The sequence below is a fragment of the Amphibalanus amphitrite genome, unplaced genomic scaffold, assembly GCF_019059575.1.
Source record: "Amphibalanus amphitrite isolate SeventyFive unplaced genomic scaffold, NRLGWU_Aamphi_draft 000009F_arrow, whole genome shotgun sequence".
NCBI lineage: Eukaryota > Metazoa > Arthropoda > Thecostraca > Balanomorpha > Balanidae > Amphibalanus > Amphibalanus amphitrite.
In genome coordinates this window covers 630,545-645,695 of record NW_024881505.1, presented here as the reverse complement: position 1 = coordinate 645,695, position 15,151 = coordinate 630,545, and the positions used below count along the sequence as shown (strand labels likewise).

Below are 15,151 nucleotides of genomic sequence, written 5' to 3'. Positions count from 1 at the left end.
GCATTTTGTGACGTAATCAAAACTGGAAAAATATAATTTTCCACAGGAACTTTCGGAAGCTTAGCTGAGTCAAGCCCAAGAAAATCATTCTAAAATCCTTTGGTGAGACTGCATTGATCCAAATTAATGTTGGGATTGACATGTCTAAGCATTTTATTCCGGGTCAATTCCCTCAAAAATTATACTGTGGAAAACCTATGACGTCATTTCTCACACTTCAACATTACAATTTGATGAAACGACTCGCGTGTTTTGACTGGCGAATGCTATTCTTTTTTTAGAGAGAAGAGAGACAGCAGCGAGATTATACTGATTCAAATTTCTTTGGAAGCTGCAGATATACTAAAGAAGAGGACAAATTTAAGGAATTTTCTGAAATCTGGTAGGTTAGTTGCTGTATGGTTCTTAATATTTTTTGCTTTAACATTAATGCTAAGTGCTAACAGTGCTCCCACTTAGGTACCACTCATTTGGCGGCAGGCCACTGCTATCACAATTTACAAGCAAATTGTGTGATAAGTGATAACACTAATAGTGTAAGTTGCCAAGGGATTTTTAGATGCCAGGCTGCAAGGCATGACATCAGAGTTGACGTGCTGCTATCATTAACCAGGCTGGCAAATTTCTTTCAGTGTCCCGTGTGGCGCATGCCACCTTTAGTCAGGGTCATGGTGTTTGTCCATTTTTTATTGGTGGGCTGCCAGCTTGCTGTTATTTCTTGGCTTATTGCCTATTGGTCAGATTCATGTGACCAATGAGGGGCCAAGAACCACATTTACATGTGAACACTGGCAGCGTTCTGACAAAAACAACTATCAAATGGTGCCCTGCTCTCAGCCAGGCAGAAATTCTGTACCAGCCTGCATAATGTGTCAGAAGAAAAATTAAAATTTTCATGGCATAATCACTTCAAAGCTCTGCAGTCTGCACTTGCTATAAAGAAAATGATGATAAGATAATATGTCACTTATTCCCTGGTCACCCTGTTGTATCTTCAGAATCAGTAGGTACATTATTTTTATGAGGAGTGCTGTGCCAGTGCAGAAGTTCAATCACTTTGGTGCCAAATTCAGTCTTCTATATCCCTAGATACTTAGTACTTAGTCTTAGTGTGAGACTATTAATAAGAATATTCAAACAGGTAACACTGAGTCTCACATCTCAATCATGAGGGTACTGCCAAAGCCCAAATGTCTTACATTGCTGGTACTGGATCACTGCAGCTGTAGCTTTTAAAGGAAATAGTTCACTTTCACGAAATTATTTTTTTTGCAATGGATTTGTGATTTTTTATGTTCAAAATGATCAGCAAAGAAAATAAAACCTTTTTACAGCAAAAGATTATTTTCTATATTTTTGATATAGGAAGAACTTTTCAGTTTCTGTAAGGCACCACGATCCAGTATGAAAAGAGCATGGGTCCCGAAAATTCTTCAGAACTAGAGAAATTATCGCGGCCACCGGCATTTGGGCGATCTGCTCGTGCTTTTGTTACTGGAGCGCCTCACTGGAGCGAATTTCTCTAGAGTTCTCGTAGATAATTTCTCTAGTTTCTGAAGAATTTTCGGGACCCATGCTCGTTTCATACTGGATGCGAATATATGCAAGGCACACATCCTCAACGCAAGACACATTTTTCGGGACGAGAAATAGAATATCTTTGCCTAGGGTGATCGTTGGGCTGTAAAAGCTCCTGATTTATGCTCGTCTCAGCCCAAGCTACGGAACTGCTATTCCAGTTCAAAACCCATGTTAAAATGTGAACTATTTCCTTTAATGTGAAGAGGGAAATTGATAACTGTGATTAGGAAGATGGCATGTGATCCACTTTTTCAGGTAACTGGTAAACTGAGAATACCTACTTTTTATCTGTTGGGATATCAGTGTGGTAATAGTAACATTTTGATGAATGATTAAATGATCACTTATTTCATATCTCAAAATACATGGGCATTTGACATTAATGTAACTGTCAAATACTTGAAGGTCCCTGTGTATAGTGATTTGTCAGAAAGTGTTGGTCTCTTTGGGTACTGCCTGATACAGACTTTTTCAAATGCATTTAACTCACTATTAATATTAAAGTAATTCTTTTTCATTTTTTGAACTATTTTGTGCAAGATTTGTTTCACTGTCTGTTTGTGTCCAGTGAATATTTTGATGTTCAGAGTGTTGTTAGTACTGTTCTCATGATAAAGCCAAGAGCTTTATTTGCATTTTTAATTAACATGATTCTTGTGCAACTCGAATTTGTCCCCTGCTGGGGAATGACACTACGCAGACAGAGCAAAAAAAAAAAATACACATGATTTTAAATATTCTGGATTGAGTGCACACTGCACTTCCAGTAGGTACCTTGGCCCTGAGATTAGATCTCCAAATAGGATCAAGGTTTAAATTCCAGCATAGGTAGGATGTACCTCAATTATTTCCTGTAGCCATTTTACTTGTTGCTGATGCACATTGCACACACCCATTCTGCTGTTGCCGCCAGTTCCCAGCGATGAGTGACACAGAGGAGCAGGAGGTGCCGGACGGCCCCGTGGAGAATGCCTGGGCGCTGAAGGTGCCCGAGTTCAAACCGGAGCACAATCCGCACGGCGTGCTGGAGACCAGCTCGTTCGCCACCCTGTTTCCCAAGTACCGCGAGGCCTACCTGCGCGAGGTGTGGCCGCTCGTGCAGAAGGCGCTGGAGCCCTACTTCATCCGCGCCGAGCTGGACGCCGTCGAGGGCAGCATGACCGTGTCGACCACGCGCCGCACCTGGGACCCGTACAGCATCATCAAGGCGCGCGACCTCATCAAGCTGATGGCGCGCAGCGTGCCCTACGAGCAGGCCGTCAAGGTGATGCAGGACGAGGTCAGCGCGGATATCATCAAGATCGGCTCGCTGGTGCGCAAAAAGGACCGCTTCGTGAAGCGCCGCCAGCGACTGATCGGCCCCAACGGCTCCACGCTAAAGGCGATCGAGCTGCTTACCAACTGCTACGTTCTGGTGCAGGGTAACACGGTGGCCGCACTGGGTCCCCACAGAGGACTCCAACACGTGCGGCAGATCGTCGAGGAGACTATGAACAACATTCACCCCATCTACAACATCAAAGCGCTCATGATTAAGCGTGAGCTCGCCAAGAATCCACAGCTGAAAAACGAGAATTGGGATCGCTTCTTGCCTAACTTCAAGAAGAAGAACACCACCAAGCGGAAGCAGCCGCTGAAGAAGAAGGAGAAGAAGGCGTACACGCCGTTCCCGCCACCGATGCCGGAGAGCAAGGTGGACAAGGAGCTGGCCAGCGGACAGTACTTCATGCTGGAGAAGCAGCGGAGGGCGGCCAAGAAAAAGGAGCAGCGCGAGAAGATGGCTCAGGAGGCTGCCAAGCGGACCGAGCAGCGCAACAAGGTCTACCAGCCGCCCAAAGAGCCCACCAAGAAACCGCAGAAGAAGAAGGACGACCAGATCGACGTGGAGGCTCTCAAGGCCAAGGTGAAGAAGGCGCAGAAGAAGAAGAAACGAGCCGAAACGTGAAAAGGTACTGGTTACTTGGGGTGTGGGGATTTCGACTTGTCATTGCGCGATTTGTACGTAATGTGTATTGTTATGGAAATGTGCTTTGAATGGTGTATTGGTGCATTTGAACGGTGTAAACTTTTGCATGTTACTGGCTTCGACATCGTGAATATAGAGGTGCGTCGTGTGACGTTAGTTAAATGTCTAACAACGTTTAAACGTTCAACGTAACGAGTTTGATGCGGTATTTGGCAGTCGTGCTCGTTAGGCGTTTGGCCGTGTCTTACCGAGTGTAGACGGGACCGTCGAATCAATAAGACACCAAAACAAGCCTTGACATTCTCTGTGTTCGACAATTTCACATTTACCAACCGAGTACTGAACCGCTGTAGGTTCAATGGTTCGTCCATACCCGCTGTTGGTTCGGCCATACCCGATGTTCACAGCGCGCACAGATGTTCGGTGACCGGTCGGTGAACATACTACCAACATTCGCTCTTCCACGGTTGAATGTATTTCACACTGGCGCGATTAGTCAATATACGGGGATCGTCTAGCTAAAGATACATACACTCGACACACGGGACCAGTACAACTAGTCTGTCCCCACCATGACGATTGGCATTGCATTGATAATGGAAGCGCGCCTGGCGAGGCCCGGACATTGGATGCCGGCCCTTTCGACAGTCGCCCCAGGTCGCCCCTCCACGGTAGGCGGTCTGACCGTCCTGATAGCCCAGTGGTGACGGCTGTAACTCACTCGGCGACACGCACACTGGACGTCCCCATCCCGGGGAGTCTGACACGTCATACACAGCCCCGACAGAACACCGGGACCAGTGGCTGGACATTATCTGGTGGGAATAGAGGACAGAACGACAGACACCTCTGAAAGCACGGCACCGTCACAGCCCATAGCCAATCGATGGGTGATTGTTAGGATTTAAATGTCCGGCGGTTTGAACTGGGGTTGATCGAGGACAAATTTCAAAAATCAGCTGACCTAGTGCAGATGCTTGGCTTACAAACCGGCTGCGTGCCAAAAATAAGAAATAACCCAATAAATGAACTAGAGATTATTGATACCCCGATGAGACCCAACACAACCGGTGGACAGCACAAAATATAGCACAGTAAACATGGACAATCTGATAGCAAAAGCAGATCATGAAGCTAGGTAAAGCTCAACCATTTCGAGACGGTATCGTGACGCTTTTCAGCAGTAATTCAAAGCCAAATTGTGCTTCACAAATCACAGTATTATGCCAGGCTGGATGAGATAAGACCGACCGTTTAGCCAACTAAATCTTTGGTCAATTCCTTACGCTACCAGGAATTTTGGCATTCGTCTAGTAAAGGCCTGTTCAATACGCTTCGCGATCAACGCACACAATAACCAGCTTCTCAGACATGGAAGAATAAGCTCAAACGCCGGAGAAGTTACCCCCTGCCACTCGTTTTACAATCCCGATCATCAGCCGAAAATTATCTGACCACCACCGGAGCAGACTCGCGGAACGCACGCCGCCAATTCCTCCAGCCCCTCCCCTTCCCCGTCCTCCTCTCCCCTGGCTCGGCTCTGCCGTCTCTCTGCCTCTCTCCACCTCAGCGGCCCGTCCTCCGTCCACCTCTCGCAGCGGGCCGGTCCTCTGTCCAGTGACAGCCAGCCCGTCAGCCGGAGTGCAGCAGGTTGAACATGTCGTTGAGCGAGTTCTCCAGGGCGCCGCGGAAGTCGGCGGCCACTGTAGCCGGGCTCGAGTTGCAGGCCGACGTGCCGAAGTTGATCTGCGTGTCGCGCGGGTTGTAGCAACAGCCGTAGCCATCGGGGACCAGAGGGCCGTAGCACATGAACGCGTCCGCCACTACCGGCACCTGTGGGTGACACGGCCAAACGTTAGAGGGGTGCGGGAGCAGACAGGGACACTCACGTTCGAGGTGCGAAGGGACAAGGGACACTATAAACGAAAACGGGAGAAATAATAAATGCCTAACGACCATTTTCTATCACGCTCCACCATGGTCGCAGCGACCAGCAAAATAACCAAACAAACGCTACCCCATCCCCATGCCAGGGCACCACTGCCTACGATGCAGATTGCAGAGCCTGCACACGTCCAGGGCTACACAACGCCCCCTACCACCCACTACTCTCTCCCAAAACTCCCAGCTGACCTGGCTGGTGGAGAGCTTCATGTGGGTGCTGCGCGACCAGGCGCCGTCCATGAATATCTCGGGCACGTCCATTCCGTTCTCAATGGCGGCCAGCTTCAGGCCGAGCATGTGACGGTCGCAGCCCAGGCCGTTCACCGCCTGTGGGGTAGAGGTCAGGCCAGGTTAGGTCCCAACACAATCTCCCAGACCCACCGCCTGTGGGTCAAGTTCGGTAAGGTCAGGTCAGATCAGACAGTTCAGACACCTAGCCCGTTCACTGCGTATGGGATGAGGTCACGTTAAGCCAGTCAAAGCCCAGACTCCCAGCTCGTTTCCCAACTAGCACACATCCCAATTCTCCGACTCCCACCCCGGCCTCCTCCCTCACCCGCCAGCCTCTCCACTCACATCTTTGGCGTACTCCTTGTGGGCGTTGATTGCATTTCGCAGCGCCTCGATCTTAGAGGTCGGCGCGGCGCTGGGGTCCAGCATCGCCTGGCAGAAGGCCACCGACTCGGCCGAGCACGAGCGGATCGTCTCCGTCCGACCGCGCTGGAACTTGCGCGTGGCGGCCGACTCGTATGTAGCTCCCGGCTCGCCGTGTATCCTGGCGGGGGAGAGAGAGAGAGGGGGGTTGTGAAGAGGGGCGGCGTCATTATTGAGTAACGTCAGCTGAATGGATAGCGGGACTAGACCAAACCGTAGGTGGCACTCAGTTGTCATTGCTGTGGCAGATGGCTGTCAATGTATGTCACCTACGAATAACACATAAACTGTAATGAATGAAACATCCATTAGGTATCTGTGTCTGCGACGGAAATGAGGCCAAATGTAACGCATATCTGTTCTGTAGACTGTACCACACACTTCCTGGAAGAGCGTTTCGGGGACTGATCATACCTGTAGAATGCCAGCTGGATGGCCATCTGGATGTAGCTGTCGGGGCTCATCCGCTGCGACTTGATGAACTTCTTGCCGTAGCCGGAGTAGGTGAAGCAGGCCATGTCCAGGTCCTGCACCATCCTGTCAGAGAAAGATTGCCCTCGTCAGTTGGGGGATAGATCCATCACTACCCAGAGTTCCGGGGGATTTCACAGTCGAACGGGATGGCGCACTCCACCCAGAGCCAAGATCAGCGGCTGGCGGCTCAATGTCATCACAAGGCGGGCCCGTCCGCCCACACCCTCTGCCCTCAGAGCAGCTGGCACCGGGGAGAGGCGAGATGTCTGCGTCACAGCCGGAGTAATAATTGAGGGGTAATTATAGGAACAGAGACTTTGATCCTGCCAGATCACGGTTTAAGGGTCAATCCCGTCGTTGTACATCAGCGAGTTTTTCTAGCAAAAGTAAATTAGAAGATCATTGAGATATTGATACGAATGGATATTGACAGCTGTAATGCAACATCCCGCAGAGCGATAGAACAAGTAACACTTCTAAAGCATAACAATAATGAATTCCGTTGTGATGACTGAGCACATCCGCCCTCGGCCTTTCAATTATCTGCCGTCAGCGTCGGCTGTGTCAGCAGAAACGGGGCGGGGCTGTGCGGCATAGCTGACCCCGTGGCGGCTCTAAAAATACCCGGCCGTGCCCCTGACAGTTGGCAGAGGCCGCTCCCTGGCACACGTGTCACAACAGAGGGCGTCCAACTGCGACACCTTGGCCGGCACGCCGCCCGCGCGCGCCGGGAGGTGCCGCACCAGCGGAGACAGAGGGACAGGGAAAAATACCCCGGATACAATAAGCTCGGAGTCAAATATAGCCACATAACGCCGGTGGATAATGCTGAATGGCCGCAAGCATAGCTACCCAGGATTTATGAAAGCGAGAGGCCACGCTTGCAGTGGCAATGAATGATGCAATGGAATTTGTTTTCCCAGCGAAACGGAAATCGAAAATGTAGACGCGTACTGAGCCTTACTATCAAAACTGATACTTGTTTCGTTATATAACTGGTGGCATAACGCAGAGCAGTTCAAATGACACAACAAAGTGCAGTGCTGGCACTCGCTGACGTCATTCGCTCCCGTATAGTCGGTCAAATATGTATCTTTCCCGGCCGCCAAGTGGCGCTACGGTCTGGATTCGATAGTTGGCTGAGCCCACACCCCAGCGCCCTGGCGGCTCTGGCGGCCCTGTGACGTCACGCGCGGGGGGCGGAGCTACACAGCGGCCGGCTGGAGAGTGACCGCAGACCAGCACTGGACGGCCTCGCCGCCGGGTGCTCCGGCGGGTCTGGCCGGGAGAGGCGAGCAAGCGGATGCGTTAGGAATCTAACGAATGTGAGGGCAGCGCGATGGTCTAATGATGGCTGTGCTTTCATGCGCCGTGTAAATTGTAGACTGAGTGCTATGAGCTATCAAAGGATTATCTGGTGTTTCAACAGGGGTCGCTGACCTAAAAATTAAAGGAAAAGGGCCACCTTCGTGAAATATGAAGATATCGTTGTTTTTCATTTTGACATTATTATTTTTCATTTTCTTTTTAAAACTGGTGCCAGAAGTGTACAATTCGCGAAAAAGTATTTAAAACTATTTAACATATTGGTAGGGGAGAGTGGGGCAAAGCGGCCACCCGGGGCAAAGCGGCCATCCATCGTTTTAGCCCTCCACAGCTGGCGTCAGTTCCAATTTATGATTTCCAATTATACTTCTCTTTGCGGTCGTTCGAATGAGCCAGACCGGGGTTTCAGGCCCATCGCCATTGTTCTGTGAAACACGGAAAAGCATTTCTTGCCAGGTTACCAATTATGTTTACAATTTTTAAATGTTATTTTATTCCATAACCGTTTGGAATTTTTATAAGCGTTTTTGTCCATGCATTGCGTGGTTATCGTACATGCCTTCTACCAATTTTAATGCTTTTTACCCCACTAATAGCTGAGCTGGAATATTTTTGTCTCGGACGGTATGCGCGGGGCAAAGCGGCCGGGGCCAAGTGGCCAGCCCCCAATTGGCCATAAGTTGTTTCCATCTGGATAAAAACATTATTTATATTCAAATGTGTCGTCATGCATTCATCTTGGCCACTTTTCGGTTACATGAGTTACCAAATTATGCAATTAAATGTTTTTCCAAGAAAATTCTTTCTTTGTTTAGCAATAGGTGGGAACTTAACAAAGTAAACATCCATCTTCCCTTAAACCTTGTCACCATCAAATACCCTAGTCGTGCATGAGGCAACTATTCTGTTTCTCATATCGGGACTTGAGAAGTCGCCAGTGGCCGCTTTGCCTCAGGGATGGGGCAAAGTGGCCAATATGCTATAGGTTTAAAGTTTTGTCAATATCTCCCGTATGTGAACGCCTTTGGAAATGAAACGCAGTTGGAATAAAAGACAATTTAATAGGGATCACATTGGTATAGAAAGAATCTTTCCAAGTTTAAAAATCCAGCGTCGGCATCGTTAGAAACGTTAGGGTGGCCGCTTTGCCCCACTCTCCCCTACTATGTTGATACTCTCTACGGCACCTACTGTATGATGGCATAGCGATGACGTCACACTCAAGCCAATCAGCGTTCAGAAGACAGACTCGTCGGATTGTGTCAGATAAGCTGATTGGTTAAAGCTGAGCTGGTTGGAGCTGATTGGTAAAAAACCAAAGCCTCGCCGCGGGTGGCTGTATTGTCGGATAAGAACGCATTCCTTGGATAAGGACGCATTCCTGGCGTATTTTCTTTTAAAATTGCCGATAACTACGAATGGAGGCCGAAATCGGCCGTAAGGAGGTAGACAGGTAAGTTTTCGGACACGGGCTACAAGATGGCTATCTCAGTTTCAATCCCCATGTTAAAGGTGGCCCTTTTCCTTTAACCCTCGCCGGCCGAGGGGGGGGGGGCGGGTGCCGCCCCCCCAAAGGGTTTTTTTCGCGATAGCTCCGAACACGGTGGCGATAGAGAGCTGAAACTTGGCATACCTGACCTTTGATTCAAGCCGGATCTTTTGACACCAACCGCATTTTTGGGTCAGGTCAGGTCACTGACCTATGACGTCATAAGTGAACCTCTGCACGGTCTTCAGATGTCGCAACTTCGCAACGCCCTCACTGCCAGAGGAGATGTCCCAGGGAAATGAAACTTGCAGGATCTAGTATCCATTATGAGTCGCACAACTTGTATATCTCGGATTTTTCCTAAAGGTCATATGAGGCCAGGTCATTTTCGTGACCTCACCATTATAAGTCAATGGGGGAAAAATGAAAACTGCTATTCTGGCGCCGGGAACGATCTCCAACTATCTCAAGCACACAGAATCGTGATTTGATGCACTCCTTGCAAGGTTAGATGCGTCACTTTTGCAATGTTGACCTTGCGTGACGTCGTCATTTATGACGTCATCAAGGTCATATTAGTTTTTCGTCAATAACTCTTGATCAAATTGAGCTAGCGAGTCGCGGAGGCCACCAATGGACTCAGGAAGACCTGCCAAATCGAATGATATGCGACATGACCCCTTTCGACCAGCTTCGTGACCTGGGGGTGCTGACCTGACCTTGACCTGAGGTCAACACCCCAAGGTGACCTGACCCGAACAAAAAGTATATCATTTGACGCGCCTGAGCGAGGCGAACACGATGCTGCCAAAATCGCGGCTCTGCGGCCATTTTTTGCGAAGTTATTCACCAAAAACTAAACCGTACCCTGGGGCACTTGACCTGACCTCAGAGGTCACCGGTTGACCTAGGACCTTAAAATCGGGTACCAATCTCTGCGTCTCGTAACGGCGCACACGCTCGTTTTTTCCACGACGCGCTAGCTCCACCAGGGGCGAAACGGCGAGGGGGGGGGTCGTACCCGCCCCCCCCCCCCTCGGCCGGCGCGTATGTAGAAAACCAATAGGTCCGGCGAGGGTTAAGATGGTTGCTCTTGATACGATCGAATGCTTGGTGATATGATGATTAGCGCAAGAGAAATATTTAATCGAATTATGACCGGTTATTTTTTGATAAAGCAAAAACTTTTTTCATTTTTTTTTGGCATTAACGGGAAAGCGTTAAGCCATATCTACTGAAAATCTTAACCTGCGCCGGGCCGGGGGGGGGGGCGATTTGCGCCCCCCCCCCAGGTTTTTCGCAGATAGCCGAAAAACGGCGGCGTGCAGCGCCACCAAATTTTGCATACCTGTTTTTCCATCTATTGCGCATACTGTGTGCGAATTTTGACCTTATATGACTTAAGGTCAGGTCAACAGGTCGGTTTGAGTGACCTAACGTCACAAAAAGTTTGAACTTGCACCAAAGCTACAACTGTTGACCGATCGATATGAAACTTTCAGGAGTTAGTAAGGGTGACAATATCCACAAAATGTATGTCTCGGATTTTTTTTATCTATGACCAGGTCAATCTCACAACCTCCCCATTATAAGTCAATGGGATAAATTTCAACTTCATCTGAATGCCACCCGATCCACACAATATATTCAGGATCATGGTGTTGCAGGTCCCTGGTCCCGGCATCTCAAACCTAGAGCGACTACACTCAAGTTCAAGCTAACGGTCTCCACTCTCCAATTCAGATACCTATCGAAACCTTTCCGCGACCCGGTGCTGTGGCTCAATCAGTGGGCCAGCTGGCCGCAGACCATACCCGCAGGGCATGAACCTTTGACCATATTAGGTCAACACGCCGTGGCCCAGCCCGCTCGCCAGGTCCGCGCTCATTGGCCGACGCGGCAACCGCACAACCTGTCCCCTCCCCTCCGTAGTACTCGCAGCGGCCGGCGGATTCAGCCAAGTTACCGACCTGCCCAGCGAGGGGAGGGCCGGCCGGGAAAGATACATATTCGACCGACTATACAGGGTGGCTTGTTGCCAGTGACAACGGTCATCCTCAAGGAGATGTGACGTCAATTGAGGGAACAGGGGGTGACCCCGTTTGTTTTCACAACAACTTCCGCCTCCAAAATGCATTACCCTTAGGCACTGCACAAAAAAAAAAACGCATTAAAATTTCCAAGCGCCATGTCAAGACTTTATGCGATAGTTATGAGCTCAACTTACTCTGCCTGCATCATGATATATGCTTAGCTTCCCTAATCACGACTAGACCATCAATCAATTCACAATTGCAGTATCAAATAGTTTTCCTCCCTCGGTCTCAGTACAATATTCGTCCATCTCCCCAACTCACATCTCGAGATCCTCGCGCGCCCGGGTGAGCTCGCGGTGCAGCTCGTCGTCCAGGTTGAACTGGAGCCGCTCGGGTGGCGTCACGTCCAGCGCCGGCAGCCGGCCGCCGTCGTCGGTCCGGTGCTGCACCAGGTAGTCCATCATGCGCGCCACGGGCACGCCCTCGGCCGGCGAGTGCTCGTACGTGATGCCCACGTTCCCCTCGCAGCCGACCACGAACTGGATGCACTTGTCGAACCAGCGGTTGGCCGAGTTGTAGTCGGCGCCGCCGCCGTGCACGCACTGCAGCGCGGCGGCCGTCTGCCGGTTCACGTCCAGCGGCGCGCTCGGACCGTCCAGACACACCACGAACAGCGCCGAGTGGATCGCCTCCAGCGAGTGGCGATTCTCCTTGTCTGCCGCAGGAGTCGAGGATGGGTTAGCTGCGTCTCCGGGGTGGGGTCGGTGGAAGAGGAAGCATAAGGGCTAACAAGGTCAAGAGGTGATGAACAAATCAGGTAGACAACAGGTATGTAAGATTCGCATTTACAGCCAGCTTCATGATCTTGAAGTTATACCATCTATCGCATGAAGCCATTCAAGATCATGCCTTGCATAATTGAAACTTAAATAGGAAATTTAAAAGCTAAAACGGCTATTACAAAAGAAAATGAGGTTCACCTTTGCAGAGTTTCTTGTAGGCCTTTCCCCAGACGTTCCGGTTCTCGGTGGTAAGAATGCCGACGCCGGGGGCATCAATCTGCGAGGCGGCAGCGATCTGACACAGCTGCTCGTAGATTTGCGCCTCGCTGAGCAACTTCCGGTGGCGGCCGTACACCTTCAGCGTGAAAAACTGAGACATAGCGACCCACATCACGTCAGCATAAGAAAATGGCGTGGCCTGCCAACATTCAAGAATATGACGTAATTTGGCGTGACGGGGCGATGTTTCTTATGGCCCAAAATCACAAGACGATGTAAAAATGTCAGCGGCGTATATCCTCTCCACGTAAAACCCTGTGACGAAACAGGAAAAAAGGTAACAGCTGAATGAACGACGACTACGTCATAGTTACCACAGCGTCGTGACTGCGTCAAATCTCCAACACCCAATCACCGGCGATTCCCGAGACACCCCTGCCTCGCAGGTCCCTGGGCGACTCACGTGTCCGCGGTGGGCGACCAGCACGTGCTCCGAGGTCGGGTGGAACTGCAGCGTGTCGTGATCGACGCCGGGGATACGGCACGTGCCCAGCACGTCCTTGTATTGCTGCATGTCCAGCGGATCCGGACCAGCGTACTCCTGAGGCAGCCGGCCCCTGACCGATGGTAGAGCGGCGCCGATGTCAGGTACCTACTGGCCGGGTGATCGCAATCGCAAAGACCCAAATACCCATAACAAAGTCATTGAGAGCTGATGCGAGCAGAAGCGACTATCATTCCACGCTTTAAAACGATGCATCTGGTAACATATACTAAGTTGAATAACCTGGAAAAAGTAAAAACGATCACCGCACACACAATGATAGCTAAAATCTCGACAGAGCATGTGTCACTCACTCATCCAGCAGCTTCTTGAAAGCCATGGCGTCTGAGATGAGGCGCGCGGCGTACTTGAGCTGCTGCTGCTGAGTGTCCCACTGCTGCAGTGGCATTACCAGGCCGGGCGAGGACCAGACCACCACTGGGGAGCGGTACTCGAGGTAGGCTGTGTTCAGCCACCAGTCTGCCAGCTGGGGAGGGCAGGGTGGTGTCATGAACAGGAACAGAGGTGACACATGGGGGAGGGGGTGAGTGGGAGGGAGCAGCACAACACACATATGGAACAGTACTGGAGAGGGGCTGACAGGACATATGAGGAATGGGGGACAGAAAAAGAGTGAGAGTAGTTACTAGTTAGGCATACATAATCGACATGTTGGGGCAACTGAAAACTTAATTAACTTACCAATTTACAATGGCAGGTCAAGATGTCACAGTAGCATACATGATAACTGGGAGTAAAATGACAGATACTCTTGTCCTGGTGCTAACATGCTAACCACATTTAATAAAGAAATGTGTTAGGTGCAAACAATAACACTTCAATGACAGGGCACTAAATGGTCCAAATATAGTAAAGAAGTAACAATAATAATGTTGAATCAGCTCTGGCTCTGGGCACCTGCAGAGAGCTGGTTGTATTGTTCAACAGACGAGACACTTACCCAGTTGTCTGTGTTGTTGTACTTCTTCTCCAAAATGGCCTGCAGTTTCTGCCCTGTGCTGGCCGGCTTCAAGAACTCAGAGACCATTTTCTCCACATTGACCAGCTCATCAGCAGTCACCAATGGCCTCAGGGACCTGATGGCAGTAAGGTGCTTGATAAACACAAGTCAACGTAAACAACACCAGCCAAGGCAATGAAATACATCACTCAATCCCTGCCAAATGCCTGCCAATGGCCACTGTAGTCTTGTAAATAGCTTTCCACAGCAGCTCTAATAATTGCTGGGCTCAAAGTAATTTTATCATAGCATTATGGGCTTACCCTTAACCTTGACTCTGCACAACAAAACTACTTTTGTAACGGCAAGCCCCATTACATGAGCTGCTGTTGCCCAGACAGACCAATATTAAAGTGATCAAGAACCTGTGCAAGAGCTGATTACACAGCTCACCTCAGGTATTTGTTGAGTGTGTTCTCAAGTGCAGGAAGTGGCAGCCGAGGCAGCTGCACAGGAGGTTTTGGCGGAGCAGTGGTGTACTGGGCGGAGTGCTGCAGAAGTGCCGAGAGGCTCGGGTAGGAGAACGGCAGGAAGCTGCGCTGGCACAGCTGCGAGATCACTGATGTGTTCTGCAGCCGCCAGCTGCTTTGCTGGGCCTGCAAACAGACAGAAATGCATCATCACCCAATTTAACACAGCAAAAGCCATGAGCTGAAACAAAAAGACAGTAAGGTGCAGTTCAGAACAAAAGTCAGACAACACCTTAACTAATTGTTATTGTTATTACATCACAGTATGTTGATGTGCCTGTTAAAATATGTGATACAGTATGTATCCAATACTGAATGATTTAATTGATATAAACACAGAACAAACAGATAGGTAGGTACCTTACATATCTATTTATTACACTTCCACTTGACTTCGAGATAAAAACAGTAAAACTGAAACGAGGCAAAACGACCGACTCTGACTCACAATGAATGCTGCAGTTCTTCCAGCCCTATGCATCAAAAGTGTCCCCGCCATAGCTTGCGTTCGCTGATATTGTAATATTTAATGTTGACTCAAGAAAAGGGAAAAGCGGAAAAAGTGACTTGACACCAACCCAACTAAGAGCACAACACAAACAATAACAAAAACAAATCGCGAAGAAATGCAGGGGCGTCACAAAC

The 15,151-nt window shown here is 49.6% G+C and overlaps 2 protein-coding genes across 7 annotated transcripts; one reads left to right on the top strand and one right to left on the bottom strand.

Annotated features, from left to right (window-relative positions):
- The first annotated feature begins 193 nt into the window (after positions 1–193).
- Positions 194–3,709, top strand: LOC122379961 (KRR1 small subunit processome component homolog). Of its 6 annotated transcripts, none has more exons than XM_043362670.1 (2): positions 194–382; positions 2,495–3,709. In XM_043362670.1, exon 2 carries the CDS (start codon positions 2,504–2,506, stop codon positions 3,524–3,526), a length of 1,023 nt encoding a protein of 340 aa, XP_043218605.1. In that variant the 5' UTR covers positions 194–382; positions 2,495–2,503; the 3' UTR covers positions 3,527–3,709. The 6 variants fall into 6 exon arrangements, with proteins under 6 accessions (XP_043218605.1, XP_043218612.1, XP_043218617.1 ...); XM_043362677.1 differs by having other exon boundaries at positions 258–536; XM_043362682.1 differs by having other exon boundaries at positions 285–382; positions 2,485–3,709.
- A 297-nt stretch (positions 3,710–4,006) lies between these two features.
- Positions 4,007–15,151, bottom strand: LOC122379953 (carnitine O-acetyltransferase-like). The gene is made up of 11 exons (XM_043362649.1): positions 14,955–15,151; positions 14,430–14,632; positions 13,977–14,112; positions 13,330–13,502; positions 12,935–13,088; positions 12,451–12,622; positions 11,792–12,185; positions 6,560–6,682; positions 6,068–6,266; positions 5,681–5,818; positions 4,007–5,380 (listed from the first exon to the last, which is right to left on the bottom strand). The coding sequence occupies exons 1-11, from the start codon at positions 15,003–15,005 to the stop codon at positions 5,180–5,182; spliced, it is 1,944 nt and encodes a 647-aa protein (XP_043218584.1). The 5' UTR covers positions 15,006–15,151; the 3' UTR covers positions 4,007–5,179.

Excerpts from the sequence above, each read along its gene's own strand:
- LOC122379961 (XM_043362660.1), top strand. The coding sequence starts at position 1,813 with ATGGCATGTGATCCACTTTTTCAG. Across the intron at positions 1,837-2,494 it reads CATGTGATCCACTTTTTCAG|TTCCCAGCGATGAGTGACAC; the intron begins GTAACTGGTAAA and ends TGTTGCCGCCAG.
- LOC122379953 (XM_043362649.1), bottom strand. The coding sequence starts at position 15,005 with ATGGCGGGGACACTTTTGATGCATAGGGCTGGAAGAACTGCAGCATTC. Across the intron at positions 6,683-11,791 it reads GCGCGCGAGGATCTCGAGAT|GATGGTGCAGGACCTGGACA; the intron begins GTGAGTTGGGGA and ends TTTCTCTGACAG. Across the intron at positions 5,819-6,067 it reads ACAAGGAGTACGCCAAAGAT|GCGGTGAACGGCCTGGGCTG; the intron begins GTGAGTGGAGAG and ends TCTACCCCACAG.